Source organism: Ixodes scapularis, unplaced genomic scaffold, assembly GCF_016920785.2.
Source record: "Ixodes scapularis isolate PalLabHiFi unplaced genomic scaffold, ASM1692078v2 PGA_scaffold3__209_contigs__length_174095766, whole genome shotgun sequence".
Classification (NCBI taxonomy): Eukaryota; Metazoa; Arthropoda; class Arachnida; order Ixodida; family Ixodidae; genus Ixodes; species Ixodes scapularis.
The window spans coordinates 46,238,714-46,254,457 of NW_024609868.1; the positions used below are offsets into that span (position 1 = coordinate 46,238,714).

A 15,744-nucleotide genomic window follows, 5' to 3' on the forward strand; every position below is an offset into this window, starting at 1 on the left:
ATTGGAGGATACTACAACAAAATTTTGACGTTTATTTTTTGGTTTATTGTATTGTATTGCACGTTTATTGCACAGTGCTGCCCGGTGTGCAGGTATTCAGGGAAAGACATGAGCCCATACACGTTATTGTGCCCCTAAAAACTGACTGGGCGGCGTACGTCAGACGCACCAATCTCTTGTTGAAAAAGACACGAAAAAGAAATTTTAAAGCGAATTAAACGATTAGCAAAGAGCGCTGTATGTTGCTAATGCCCCATTTGTAATGCCCGTCTCAGAATCTTGACAGGTAGCGATGATAACTGTCTGGCCTCCGGCCACGAGAGAAAAGCTAGAGGAACTCCCTGTCCCTGAGACTCTCTTATGTGTCCCAAAAGTCGCTATTATCTCTCTACAAGATTAGAAAAGATTAACCCATCACTTAAAATTCATACAAAAGCAGCTTTGGGGTAATGGAGGCCCGATCGTTGGGGCCTATCCAACGCCATGTGAATGCCGTGTGATCTTGGAGAGGGGGTACCGCAACGCGCGGAATGCATATCACTGGCTACGTCCACAGAGCAGGATTGGCTAGGATAGCTCGCAGCGTCCACTGCGTCCGAACAAAAGGCCCCGAGACAAACTACGTCTTGATTGCGGCGGATGTGAAGTGCTCTCGAAATGTTTGCTGCAGTGGGCCGTTTATTACGAAAAATACAGCAGTCTGAAAATACAGACGTGCAACTGCCATTTACAGACATTGTGGATCATATTCAGCCTATTTGTAATTACGACGGGTATATTTAAAATTTCCAGACTTCAGTCAATCATTTGTGGAAGTTATCTCCGACACTTCCAAAGTAAAAAGAAAACAGATTTCGCCTGCGTGTCCCAATCGTTGTGTAAAAAAGAAGATATTGGCATCTCTGGCACCCCTCAACTCGCTCAGTCTTCAGGGTAACACCTGGTCCACCTCCTAGCGACACAAATCGGATGCAATGTAGCTTCCAGTGTGCTCTCGGAGCACGCTTCCCCTACTTCTCTGCAGACATTAGCAGGCGTTATGCTGCAGCTTAGACCGGAGCGAGCTCATGCAACCTTTCGCCCTAGTTCCTTCGGCTGCCGCTCGCAGTTACGAGGGGGAAAAAGCTCTACTTTTGCTTTGCAATTATGCAGCGGAATCGAGAGTTTTCTTTAATAAAGGATATGCTTTCTGTATCCTTCGGGACACAATAAACAATGTAAAAATGACGAGATGCAAATTCTTTTAATCTTAAAATTGTTGCACCCTCCCTTTAATGTCTGCCAATACTCACAGTAGTGCTGGTTCTTCCGAGCCGAGGGTACTCGAATGGTGTAATTGTCTTACAAAGACCACAACACATACATATGTACATTTTATTCAATATCTTTTCAAATTGTCATATGCAAACAGCATGTGTAAGCACACAAGGTATGCCAATACCCATTCCTTAAAAAAGAAAAGAAATCCCAATGTTCCCTGCTAACATTGATCCCGTGAAAACATAAAATGGTAATGTCCCTCCTCTAATTCCTCCTGGACAACTCCAACAAAAGCTGGTGCCAAGGGGCACGCAACTGTGTAAACATGTTAGAAGCCGGGGTCTGCCATGCAATAGAGAAGGGCCACAACACCCCTTCCAGTAAGAAATTTATGGGCAGTTTCATTAGACAACCTCCGGCATGTGCAATTGGGCAGATTGGACCAAGGGTTTCCTGCGGTACCCCATAGATTCAAATCTAATGTCCGTCGACAAAAAAAAAAGATTGGTATGTCGTTTATGGAGGGAGGCCTGGGGGGAGCAGTCGTTGCCCTCTGTAAAATGCGGTCGCAAATGTCCAGTCTCGAAGACTGGTTCGTGCACTATCGAGGCTCAAAAAGGCAGTGGGGGAGGACGTGTGACGGGAAAGTATGTGCAACAAAAGATGGTCGAGCAGCGCCTGTCCTGATTGTCCATCTTCCGAGGACGGGTGTAAATAAGAACGGCAGGAGGACGCTGCCCCTTCTTTGAGTCCCACGGTCGTCGACCAGTTCAATCCTGCACCACGGCATCAAACGTGCCTCGATCCCTCGAGCTGTGTAAGTTGAAGGGTATGACGATTCCTGCAACGCCTTTCGCATCCCAACGGACGGCAAGCCCTTGGCTTGCTCTCTAAGCTGCCGCCTCGTGATGTACACAACGCCCCACCCAACAATTGCATGTCTGAAATCGAGATTTTGTAACCACAGATTTGCGCGCTCTTGATTTGGGAAGACACTTTTGTCCCTTTGAGCAAACTAGATGCGAAATAAAAAATTAAAATATAAATCCAAGTAAAACCGGAGTGGTCAATCCATGTTGATTCGTCGTCAATGTTTTCATCACACCTAGTCGACGGCTATAGATGGCGTTAATCCAAGGCAGGCGCGAGCCAACCAGCTGACTTATCGCTCATTTCAATTGCAACAAAAAAACTTCACTGACGAGATGCAACCGGACCCATTGTCACAAACACCTTGAGCAACGCTTGCAGAGGCCAGCAGCTTAGGTCTCGCCGCGCCAAACACTGCCATTCTTTCGGAACCTTTGCCCACCCGCTAATGACGAGAAGTTCCACTCAGTTTCCCGTACAATCCAGTACAGCAAGCACAGCAAAGAGCTCTACAAACCGAAAGTGCTATCCAACGGTGTCGTTGACCTACCGACGAGAGCGATGCGACCTCGTGGCAGTTGCGGCGATGCCGACCTCGAACGGAACGTTCTAATGCACAAACGACATCTATAAATACTTTTTTCCGTTGCACGTCGACGTACCTGCGTGCGTCCATTGCAGGAACGCCGTCAGTTCCTGTCCCTTGATCTTCGTCGCAACTCGTATAATGAACGCAAGAGGTCAACGCGAAAAACCAAGACTGTGCGAGCACGGAACGGGACATATACGAAGCTAGAACCACGAGAAAGCAGGGGAGAGGGAGAGTGAAAACAATGAAGCGGAGAAAGAAGGTTGAGATGGAATGGGCTGACACGGTCAACGGAACTCCTCCGCGGATCCCTCGCGCGAAGAGTCCCTGTCTTCGTCGTGATCTTCGTGGATGATGCCGCCGCCGACCTGATAGGCGACGGGCGCCTTGGCGACGAAGGTGGTCCACTCGTTGGTGCGGGCGTCCAGGAACTCGACTGTGTTGAGGAAGGCCTTCCCGTTGAAGCCGCCCACAGCGAAGAGGCGGCCCCCGACCACAGCCACGCCCACGTTGGCCCGGCAGCTCGTCAGGGACGGGCCAGGGCTCCACGTGTTCGTCTGGGCGTCGTACACCTCCACGCTGCAGAGCGAGCGCACACCATCGTGCCCGCCCACGGCGTACAGCTTGCCTGTGCGGGGTACATACATAGCACATTTCAGTGGCCCATCTCAACCCATCTCTACATAGTTACTATACTTTGTTCACCCTTAAAAAAACACATGCAAAGGAAAAAAAAAAAATTTGATAGAAAAAGGATGTAAAAAAATTAATTTAGAACAAAAAAAATCTTTTATTTTTTCTTAGAGTTATATTTACGGCGAGAAAGATATCGGTAGTTTGCTCCTGCGGAAGTTCGCAGAAAAGTGGCAACTAGCACTCACGTGACTGGCCCATAGTAAGATGGTGCTTGCGCTCTTTCGAGAGCTTCCCATGGGCTTTAAAACTTACTTATTTATATTTTTTTGAAGTGCTACAAAAAGAATGAGGGTTAATAAGTAACTTCTAGAGCCCATAGGAAGCTCCCGAAAGAGCGAAAGCAACATGTGATTAGCGGCCAGTCGCTTTTACGCAAGCTCTCGCGGGCGTCAATTACAAATTCGTTTCGCACCGTAAATATAGCTCTCACATTTTTTTTTTTTTTTTTTCATGGGGATTTTATTTTGTGGCATCCCCTTGCCATCCAGACTGTCTAAAAAAAAAAAAAAAAATTATTTCCTTTGCAGATGGCTTTTAAGTTGACAATTTTGTTTCCTTTGCATGTGCTTTTTTAAGTTGACAATGTGGTGGGAAACTACATGCTCGCTGTACCAATCGACCGCCTCTCTTCGTCATGGGAACCCGCTCTCTGTGCGTGGGTATGGGCAATAGCGTCGTCACATGGTGAATGACTAAGCTCATCGAGAACGTGGCTCGCAACACACTGTCACCTAAGGCAGGGCCTTGAAATTCGTAAGCTGCCTCGAACGGCAGCCGAGGAACTGCTCAGTCTCAACATTGATTCAATAGAGCGGCGAAGCTTACGGATTTTCTAAACAATGATACACATCCTAAAGAGTGTCTGGCTCATACTTATGTATCAATAAGTAGCTCAGGCCGAGACTGGAAAAAAAAAAAAAAAATGCTTCGCTTAGGGAAGGAATGGTTGATTGAGAAAATTTGGGAGCTTTAGGAATTCGTGGTGGTACTCGAGGGAACCCCTAGGTTCGTAGGAAGCCAGTTTGCGAACTCGCAAGCTAAGCGGTAAAGGAGGTAGAGGGTAACAAAAATAAATAGACAAAATAAAAATAAAGGTTCCTCTTTCTGTTCCCAAGCATGCTTTGCACTTAAAAAGTCAATTAGAAATAAAGAAATAGGGTATTTCTACCATTTTTTTTTATACAAATAAAGATGAAAGAATTCCCAGCGACTCCCCAGTTTCAGAACGGGCCCCGTCTGAGCTTTTATTCCACTTTAACATTAACTTATTTTTATGACCGCCTCCTTCCGTCCTGCTCTTGTGATCGTCTTGAGTCATAAATGTTTCGTTTTGATCTTCTACTATTCTTGCTTAAATATTAAGGAATTTTTGCAGAAAGCTGCTCTGAAGTAGTCCCTATGCAGTTATGGTAGAATGCCTATAGCTGCTCTAGCATATGGCACTGGGAGTTTATGAGATATTGACAATAAAAGTGGAATGCAATAGCGTTAACGAGGCCCGTTCGCATGGCCTTCTCGTTCGCTTCTCATGCTCTTATTGTTTTTTTATTCTTGGTGGGGTGCGGGGTGTCAAAATGCAATGCGGTTACAATTGCACAATGGGTTTTTTAACGAGTCACACTTTCAAATGCCTCCATGTCTACTAGAATTATTCTATTAAAACGCAGTTTGTAAACCAGAACACAGCCTGTTCCTATGCAGTGGAGTGGGGGAGATAGAAAGTGTTAGTGCAGCGCTTGCATTCCACCCCACTCCCCATGGTGTAATGCCACTGGTCACAAAAGCTACAATGCCGAATCAACAGCTGTGCTTCATTGCTGATAGTCTATACCCATAGCCACGGTACGTGCAACCAATTAACACTAGCAAGCAAGGTTATTGCAGGGTTCTTGTACAAAGCTATTGCTTTGAGACGGGAACAAGCCGTTTTTGGCACGCACCATTATACTCAACAAGTCCACAGCCCCTCCTGGCATTCTGCAGGGGTGCCACTTGGACCCAGGTGTTGGTGCTAGGGTTGTACTTCTCTACCGAGGCCACACACGTCCACGAGTCGCAGCCTCCCACCGCATACACCTCTCGGTTCAGGCAGGCCACTCCGGCTTGGTAACGCCCTGCACGCAACGGCAAGAGATCCAGGCCCACTCGAATGAGAAGGAATATTTCGAAGCTTCCATACTCTGGAGAGACCTCTAGCTCTAACATAAATGCTGCAATGCAACAAAGCTATATGTGTACAAGAAATCTACACACATTGTAAAATCTTGAATTATCATCTACCCCTGCAAAATCGCCTATCTTGTGTTTCAGGTCGGGTTCAGCAACCATTTGGATTGCCGAACCGAACCAGACAAATAATGGGCTACCGAAATTGACAGGCTGCCGAAATCAACAGGTTGCCAAACTTGACGAGTTGCCGAACCCAACAACCCAATTGGCTGCCAAACCCGACAATCCATTAAGCTGCCAAACCCGATAACCCAAAGGGCTGTCAAACCCGAAAATCTAACGAGCTGTCGATCCGACAACCCAATGGGCTGCCAAACACAATAGAGTGCTAAAACTGACAATCCAATGAACTACTGAACCAGACAGGCTGCCAAACCTGAAAAGATGCAGAACTTGACAAGTTACCAAACCTGACAATCTAAGGCACTACTGTAACTAACAGGTTGCCAAACCGACAACCCGACGAGCTGCCGAACTCGACGAGCTGGTGAAATTGACCGGCTGCCGAAATCGACCGGCTGCCGAAATCGACCGGCTGCCGAAATCGACCGGCTGCCGCCGAAATCAACCAGCTGCCGAAATTGACCAGCTGCCGAAATTGACCAGCTGCGGGCTACCAAACCGGTCGGGCTGCAAAAACTCGACGGGCCGCCAAACCAGACCGGCTGCCGAACCCAACAAGATGCCGAACTTGACATAACCTAACAGGGTTTCCGAACAAGACAGCCCAATGGTATGCTGAAACTGCAATATCCGACCTTCCTCACGTAGGCAAGTTTGACACCTCAGTTGAAATTTGAACTAGCCAGCAGCAGATTTCTGAAAGGAGGCTGAGGTTAGAGTTCCTCACCGAGCTGCATGGGGGCAACACCGCACCAGGTCCTGGTGAGGGGGTCGAAGACGTCGCAGCAGGTGAGCCCCCGCTGGCCATTCCAGCCACCCACCACAAACACCTTGCCGTCCAGGTTGCAGACCCCTGCACAGCCAAGAGTGCCCCCGGGGGCAGCCCTCAGAGACCCCTGCCTTGCCCCTCTCTCCGTCCCCCTTCCGGACTCACTCACACTCACACCGAGGGGGCTGGGGGGAGGGATCAACAGAGCTCATTCTTATAACCACATCGGACTGCTTATCAAACTCTGCCAAAGTAAGGTGGAAAACTCGGGCGAATGGGGGTGCGCAGGGTGCGGCAGAGTGTGCTGGAAGCCAGCCAAAGCAGGTTGTGCACGACTGTAGTTACAGGGCGGCACGGCAAAACCTTGTTAGAACGTTCACGCTTGTTGGTGATCTGCTCGCTTAGTGTTTTGACTACGGCCATTCAGTTATGTTCAAGACATGCCGCAGCTTCTTCGACATTCATACGCAAGCCCAAATAGCTCTCCGCCATGCCTTTAAAGTTAAACATTCACTTTGCAGATTTTTTTTCGAGATGGATTTTTTGGTTTAGCTGTTGTCTGTTGTTCTTAGCAGACATGTTAATATATAAGGCTAAGCATACAAGTAGCCTTTCCAGAAGAGCACAAAAAAGCTACTTGTAAAAAGTAGAAGGCCTCCTTCCCAGACACCCGACTACCGTTTTGGGAATATATATAAAAAAAAAGGTATTTGGGAATATATATAAAAAAAAAAAAGGTAAAGTGCAGGATTCCCAAGTGTAAAATTTTGGAGCTTTACCCAATTTTAAGGACCATTTTCCCCAGTTTAGGGCTTTGGGATCTTTCTCAATATTTAAAGCAAGGTTTTGTCGTAGCTTACCCCTCTCAAAACACATGTGGGGGACATGCCCTCTTCTGGGGAGTGGCATATGAGCACACAAAAAAAAAAAGGCAAATTAAAAGAAAGGGTTGCAGTGCGGAAATTAAGCCAATCAATAAACTGAGTGCATTATGGTTCAATATTTTAACTTTTTCACATAACCAAGTCGGGCAACACTGATGCTAACAAGAAACGAGCATGGTATATCCCTCTGTGTGGTTTTAGAACATTGTAAATTTGGGCATGCTAGACAAAGTACTGCAAATAAGGAACAGCATAAAGCAGGATGTAATATAAAAAAAACACCTGCCAAACAATAATGCTAAAAAAAAAGAAAAGTATTTTTGCTTTAAACAAGGAAGTCGGGTCATTCGGCCATCTCGAGAAGTGATTGTGGTCATAGCAGAACCCACACTTGCAACTAAGCAGCATGCAGGCACGTAGGCTACCCATCCACGCATTTCACTCTCCTTATCTAAATCATTACAGCAAGTGGCAGAAAGGGCAGGGCGTGGGCGCAGAGAAACAATTGCCATTCTTTCACAACCCACACAACACAGCCATTCCACATAAACTAAAAATAAAAAAATATATTGCGGGAAAGGGAAGAAGAAGAAAGGCTTTGCGGATTATATACGAGAGACTTAAGCTTCAAGTTCCCCTGAAAGGAAAAAAAAAAAAAAAAACGAACCTTGAATCTACGGGGAAGAAGAAAAGGGGGAAAGCAAGGACTAGACTTGGACAAGAACGAAAAAACAAAGTTAAATAAGATAGAAACAAAAAGGGCGGAGGGAAAGAAAGGGGCCGGTGACGCCGAAGTCTTGCAGTAGAGCCGGCCCACCCCAGCACCCAAAGAGTGGGGGGGGGCGAGCAGACGCAGGTTGGCGGAACGTTGTGGCAGACTGCAACTGCAATCCAACGAGCTAGGCAACATAAACGGCAGGCCTGCAGCGGCGGTCCTCCTAAAGCTCCTCGCCCGGGGCACTCTCTCTCGCCTTGCAATCCCCACGCAGCTGCTCCTGGGCCTTCTCACCTGCCCTCCTATCCCGTCACTGTATTTGTGCGCAAGAGTTCGTGGGGGGGGGAGGAGATTTCGCATTGCACGGCACAATGGAACCATCTCTTGCTGTGGAAGACGAGGCGGGCAGGGCAGCTAGAAGGGCGGAGGAGGAGCAGACGCCGAACGCTCGCCGATTCAACCTGAAAGCACAGCAAAAACGGAAACGGAGCATTACATGCTTTTACTGCACTGTTGCCACCTGCTGGCCGGGAAGGGTGGGAGGGGAGTTGCCCAAACAGAGACGGTTCTCTCGCTTTCTCTCCTCTGCCCCTCCAAATCAATCAAGCACACCCACGCACTCTGGACGAATTCACACGCGACCACATCACACTCAGCACACGAGGGACACAAACACACGGGACACCCCCGCACGGGGAGACGATGGAGCTTAACACTATTACGAGGGAACAGCACGCAGAGCCCCGAGAAAGGCCCAGCCCTGTGGAAGCTGCAAAGAGAGGCTTTGAGGCTCACCGCTGCCGTCGAAGGGTCACAGATGCATCCGTGGTGCGTGCCGATCGGGGAGGGGGGACGACGACAACGCACGCGACGTGAGGAACGGACAAGGTCAGTTAATGGTTATGGCAACAGGAGCGAAGGCTTATTTTCCACCCAATAAAACTGCCCTCGCAGTACGCTCAGACGGTCGGCCTGGCTTCTCTGGGAAAGTGCCCTGTTCAGACTTTTAGTGTTAAGCTGCATCGGCAAGGGGAGCGGGAGCAAGATAAGGACGGAACACGTGCCCCTATCCTTGTGTGAAACGTGGGTCTTGCCACTGGCCACAATCTTCACGAGCAACGAGGGAAAACGTAATCCCATTTCATGACATTTAAAGTGGAGACAGCCAAACATTTAAAGGAGCGTAGATCTATTAAAGGGAGCATTCCGTCTGCCGGTGCAGCTCTCACTCTTTGAGTCCAATGTCAAAAATCAAACGCTGCACGCGAGACGAGGAGTTGGTCGGACCACCTACCAGCGTTGGAACGTGCCACGCCGAGGGCAGGCAGCGGCCTCCACGCTGCGCCGTCAAACACTTCGGCAGAGGCGAGCTCCTTGGTGCCGTCGCTGCCGCCGATGACGTAGACGTGGCCATGCAGCACTGTGACGTCCACTCGTCCCCTCGGGGTCCCCATGGAGACGAGGGGGCTCCAGCGGTTGGTGCCCAGATCGTACGATTCCACAGTGCGCAGGCACTCCCCACGGTCGTAGCCACCTGCGCATGAGAGCAAACCCCGTCCCGTCCCTAGCTCAAAAACAATCCTCACCGACTGGTGCAGGTTCGAGCCTGCTTCGTAACTCAAGAGGCTGCCAATATACAGGGCATCCACAATGAATCCTAGCACCGTAAAACAAGTCAGAAAAATCGGCGCCTGCGTAAAAACTTTATTAAACTTTCACGAAAGCTGCAATTTTACCAGGCGAAATTTCGAGATGTAGCCCCTTTCCTGCGAAAAATGAAACCAATGAACTCGCCAGGGTCAATGGTGGGGACACAGCAATTGCAAACAACAGAGTGAGTTATCTGCTCGCTACGCCTGTCAGGAGATGGCGTCACAAGTTGCAACCATCGCTAACTCGGTCGTCTGTGAACAGATCTGCCTTTAATCTTGACAAGCTCGTTGGTCTCATTTTTTACAGGAAGGGAGCTGTGCCTTGAAATTTTGCTAAGTAAAATGCACCACCTAAATGCATATTTGGTGGAAGTTTCAACTTCTTTCAGCTCGTTTTATGGTGCTAGGAGCCGTCGTGGGCACCCATACGCAGTAAGAACCACGACAGAACGTACAACAAAGTAGCAGATCATGTTAGAACGCAACATGCGTCATCCCCGCAGGGTCCAACGGTGGAAATATTTAATAAATTATCTATCATTACATACTGCGAATGAGCGGGGATCGACGCGGAAGCTACAGAAGACCCACCGCAGACGAGCAGCTTTCCCTGGAACTCCACGGTGCCCATTCCGCAGCGGGAGCTCATCATGGGCGGGAGGGTGGTGTAGCCCACGCCGCCTCCGCACACTTCGGGAGAGCTGTCGCCCGTGGTGGTAGCGCCGTTGAAGTTGAGCCGCTGCACCACGGACAGCACAATCATGCTGCCGGAGACCACTGCCAGGCCCATGGTGCTGTGTGCTGCGTACAGGACAGTGTTGCACCGTCAGCCAAGAGCTCTGAGCGAGCCAGAATCACTCATAACCAGTGGTGTAGGCAGAGAGAAGCTTTTGGGTCCCAACCCTCCTTCTCCCTCTCCTTCAAACGCCACCCCCTACAGAGGAACAAAAAAAGAAAAAACTGTCAGCCTTTTCACTCTGGTGAAGAAGGAAGACCAGCGAAGCTATACTATGGTGGGAATGAAGTATTTATAAATGTAAAGATTAAGGTGCGATTGGGTAATTGGTTATTTGAACGATTAAAGAATCGGACATATATATAATGATCCGGGGTTGTTATTTATTTCGTAACCACGGTGACCATGGACTTGTGATCGCTGTGGTACACCGCCATAGGGTGTACGCTGACGGCAGGCATGTTCTTCATGAAGACGAGGTCTATACATGTCCGATGCCTGGCAATGGGCACCGTAAATTCGTTCACACACACAAACCCGAAGCTCTCGAGCATAAATGAAGTGAATGACTTTCCCTCCTGGCGTGCTATGTCGACGTTAAATTCACCCATCACTACGGCAGACGTGTCGTTGCCGAGCATTACCCAGCCGAAGAAGTTCATCATGAATGCTTCAATGTCTCTCTTGGGCGTCGCGGGGAGGACGTACACGATGGCAACCATTGGACCATCGCGCACCTTGATGGAAAGATTGCCACCATCTATGAGCGATAGAAGCAACCAGACTGGTTGTATGGTTGACGCCGTCCCTCATAGATGGCGGTAGCTGTCCAGAGCTTTTGTGTAGTTTTGTGTCGACATTTGTTTGGTACCGGACATAAAACTGGGGAAACTAGCCCATAGCAGCTACGCTGTAAAATCAATTCCTGGTCACACCGAAATAACTCACTTAGGAGTGGCAATCACAAAAAATAAACATGCTTTTCTTGAAAACGCCTACAATGCTGGGAATAACAGTAACACCTTTACAACACTAACGCCGTACATGTCCAACATTAGAGCTTTAGATTCCAGACACTCTGCCGACTCCGATGTTGCATCAGCATTGTGGGAGGGTAGACCACAGACGAGTGGTATGAATTGCTGCTGTTTTTTCAGCCCCTGCACTACAGTAAAAGCTCATTAATTCGAACTGTACGACTTGGTCTGGCCAAGCTCCGTAGATGTCCATGTATAAAAAAACCCGTTAATTCGAATGCGAGTGGGTTCCGCCACGGATAATTCGAACTGCGCGCCATTGCGCCAACGGCTTTGCGCCTGGCACACGGCTAGAGAAACGCACCCGCTGCCTACACACGAGGCTCTGTCGCCTCCGAAACGGAGAGAATGGCGAGAGAAGGCAAAATTGGGAAAAATCTAACCAGCACGGAGGCGGTCAGAAGGCAGTGACGGCTAGCTTCTGTCCGTTCTACATGCACGTGACCTCCGAGATTCCTTGCCTGCGCCGATCTCGGAAGCTTTGAAAATCTCCAATGCGCACACACAATTGGCCCTCTCCTCTCCTCTCCTCCTCCCTCTCTCCCTCCCTCCCCCTTCTTTTACAACGCCTACACACACACATCTGTCTCGGAAGTCTCCGTCGGGGGTGCTCGTTTGTTTTCAGCTTTGAAGGTACCGGCCATCGCGATTCTTTGTGGTGTTGTTAAGCCTTGGCTGAAGTTTGTTTCGGCGGACATCAGTGGTGTGGCGCCGGACCCAGAGCTGCGACTTGAAGATGGCATGTGCCTGAGGCAAATACCGTGCCAAAACACTGCAAGAGAAGAGTGACATCACGCGGGAAATGGACGCCGGACTCTTGTCGAAGCAAGAAATTGTGAAGAAGCGTGCGATACCGAAAAGCACGCTATCTACTTTCATAAAGAATAAGAGGGCTATTAAAATGCCTTGGCAGCAGAGGTTGCCAATGAAAGGAAGAGGATGCGGCCTGCAAAATATTCCGACCTCAAGACAGTGCTTCTGCTTTGGATTAAAGGGGCCCTGCAATCATATTTAAGCAACTACTTTTTTGCGCTTTCCACGTCTCTTGGGGTTCGGGCAAGCCAGCAGGCATGGAGAGAGTAACTAGATATCACTGCATCATATTTATACCTCCTCCACCGACGGGGGCGACCCGCGGTACCAAAAACCCACGAAATGTGATGTTTTTGGTCCTGTGCTTACTACTGGTCAGAGCCGCTAAAAGCTTCTTTTTAGTCAAAATACAACATAGAAGTGGCGCGAACCGTTTTCAATTATTTATAAAAGTAGTTTTTGTTCAGTATTTTAGATCAGAAAACAAACAAATGCAGTTTATAAAGTACGGAAACAAGAAAGGACTTGTCGACATACCCACCACCAAGCGGCGGAAAAGACGGCGCATACTAGAAAGGAGTAGTGGGATCAGGTGCCGACACGGAAAGGTCACGGATGTATGCGGCGGCGCTGCGGTCGTTTACGGACTGGAGGATCCGACCGGCTACGAGCGTTCCGAAAGCCTTCACCGAGCAGCTTTGTCTTGCGGTTTGGCCGTTTCGCGGTATGGCAGTGCGAAGTGGCTCCCATTCTGAACTGATCTTTACCCCGCGTTTGCTGTTGTTTGTGGCCAATGAAGTGCATGCCGAATTAGTGTTTAATCACACAGCAAATGGAATGAGAGCCGGTCTGGCTGCCCGCTGTATACAACCTATCCAGAACATGCTTTAGTGGCACCCTCTCGCGCCATCGACACGGAGTGCGGCAGCCGTGAGCGCTCGCTGAGCTCACTATCCCTCCTCTAGTTCACGGCCACTTAAGCAACCAAAGACGTCATGAGGGAGGTTATTTTTTGCATGTTTTTGTAATTTTAATTTGCCTATAACTTTTAAAATAAAGTGAAATTCGAGAAAAGAAAAGTTTAATTAAGTTATTACGGTCAGTGCGCTCAGGTTCGGTGCAAATTAAAAGCCAGTAAAAAAGTGCTGGCAGGGCCCCTTTAAGGACACGCGTGCACAGGATATGCCACTGAGCAGCCCTGTCATACTGGCGAGGCAGCCGACTTCGCCTTGCAGCTGGGTTACGACTTTGCTGCTTCAGATGGGTGGGTGCACTGATTCCGCGAGCGTCACGACTTTGTTTTCCGTGGAGTGTCGGGAGATGGAAAGGCCATTACTTCACTTTCGTTTGTTCGAACTTTCGTCAATTTGAACTGAGGTGGCGCCCCCTTGACGGTTCGAATTAACGAGCTTTTGCTGTACCACAATGGCTCTGGTTGATCTCTAGGCTCCTTGGGAATCTGTAAAATTTATGACTACGAGCAGGCAGCTCTAAAAAAAAAAAAAAAAGAAAATGAAAGACGTTTACAATTCTCTGTAATGCAGAATTAGAGCACAGTACTTGAGGAGGAGGAGGAGGAGGAGGAGGGGAGGGTGCAAAAGGGAGGGTATGCCTCTCCTCCTCTGCTCCCCACCCATTTAGCAGGAAATTTTCACTCAATTTCCTGCTAAATTTAGCGAAAATTTCCCCCCTGAATTTAGGGGGGAAATTTGTCCATTAAAATTGGCAGGAAAATTTCCCGCTAAAGTTAGTGGTAACAATTCCCCACTGAACTTAGCGAGAAATTTTTCCCACTAAATTTAGTGGAAACATTTCTCCTGTAAATTTAGCAAAAACATTTTCCTGCTAGCTTTTGCTGGAAAACATTCCATAATGCACCATGCGCGGTTACGTTGACAACGATGGCGACGCCACTCAAACCGGAAACGGGCGCCGAAGGGCTACACTCTAAAAAAAAAGAGATCCTACTGTAGAGGGTGTCCCAAGTGGACCCTCCGCAGTAAAACGAGCCACAAAAATCGGCACCTGCACATAGAAAACAACTTTTGCCGAATGTGCACTGAGTTAGTCAGTTTTATCATGCGAAATTTCAAGGCACAGTTACAGACGACAGAGTTACCAACACTTTCAACTTGTGGTGCCACCTCCCGATAAGTGCAGACTGCATCGTCTGCTCACTGTGCCCGTCGGGAGGGGGCGCCACAAATTGATAGCGTCGGTAACTCGGCAGTTTGCGAACACACCCAACATTGACTTTGGCAAGTTGTTTGCTCTCATGTTTTTACATAAAGAGAACTTCATCTTGAAATTTCACACGGTAAGACTGACCTGCTTAGAGCACATATGGTGAAAGTTTGAGCCTTCCATGTGTAGGCACAGATTTTTCCGGCTCGTTTTACAATGGAGGGTTCGCCCGAGGACAGCCTCTATATCTGCTCATGTGGCGGATACAGGTGAATTTCGATTTAATGAAACCCAAATTTACGAATTTCCCGATTTAACGAACAAATTCGGATTCCCTGTGCAGCCTATGCACGAGGTCTCCCTTCCTCGACTTTATGAAGTTCCCGATTTAACGAAATAATTAGTGTGTCCCGGTGACTTCGTTAAATCGAGGTTCGACTGTATCCCTATAAAGAAACGAATGGATGCTCACAACTCTCAAGGAAAAGGCACAAAGTGTGCAGGTTGCAGTCAATGTGCTTGGCTAATACATAGCATCAGAAGGAATGTTGAATCGACGAGCATAATACCAGATGTGTGCACCCTCATTGCCTCTCAGAATGGGAACAACACCCACCTCCAGTAGAAGTGGTGGCAATAATCTTCCAGTCCCTGTCCTCCTCGTCGGAGGAAGAGGATCCGCTCGAATCTGAGCGGGTGTAGAGAAACTGGCGTGGCTTGGCCGGGTTGGACACCGTCACGCCGGCCCGCCCCTTTGTCTTGCTCTTGGATTTGCTCCCGTTGGGCTGGGAGAGCCTCCTGGACAACCGCTTATAGTCCTGGATCATTTCCGTATCCTTGGAATCCCCCGTCTCAATGTCGTTGCAGTCGTGCAGCGTCCTGTCCAGGTTCAGGTACAGCATGTGCACCTGCAGGGGGAGATATAACACAGACAGGGAATTTTCAGACTCTGATCCCGAGAGATGTCTCTTGACTGAAAGCTGAGGACCTTGTGTGCAATCATGGGACATGTTTGGGACATAGTTGTGATTCCATGATTGGCACACGTCTGCTAAAATATACCGTGCTTAAACTGGAAGAACACTTCACTTAGGGGGCAGGGATGGCCAAGAAAATCTGGGGCTTTACGGAACCCCTTAGGGTACTAAGGAAGCCCTAGGTTCCTCGGAAGCCAGTTTGAGGGCCAG

At 48.7% G+C, this 15,744-nt stretch overlaps 1 protein-coding gene across 4 annotated transcripts in view; it reads right to left on the reverse strand.

Annotated features, from left to right (window-relative positions):
• Positions 1–1,360: 1,360 nt before the first annotated feature.
• LOC8040323 (influenza virus NS1A-binding protein homolog B) overlaps positions 1,361–15,744 on the reverse strand; it is a 57,049-nt gene continuing 42,665 nt past the window's right edge. For 3 of the 4 annotated variants that reach the window (XM_042292416.1, XM_040499595.2, XM_029990463.4), the window contains 6 exons: positions 15,174–15,465; positions 10,379–10,588; positions 9,430–9,669; positions 6,495–6,620; positions 5,356–5,529; positions 1,361–3,347 (listed from right to left, as the gene is read on the reverse strand). In XM_042292416.1, coding sequence (XP_042148350.1) covers positions 3,007–3,347; positions 5,356–5,529; positions 6,495–6,620; positions 9,430–9,669; positions 10,379–10,588; positions 15,174–15,465 — 1,383 coding nt within the window. In that variant the 3' untranslated portion in view covers positions 1,361–3,006. Of the gene's footprint in view, positions 3,348–5,355; positions 5,530–6,494; positions 6,621–7,068; positions 8,597–9,429; positions 9,670–10,378; positions 10,589–15,173; positions 15,466–15,744 lie in introns of those variants that run through there. The other variant, XM_042292417.1, reaches the window with a different exon arrangement.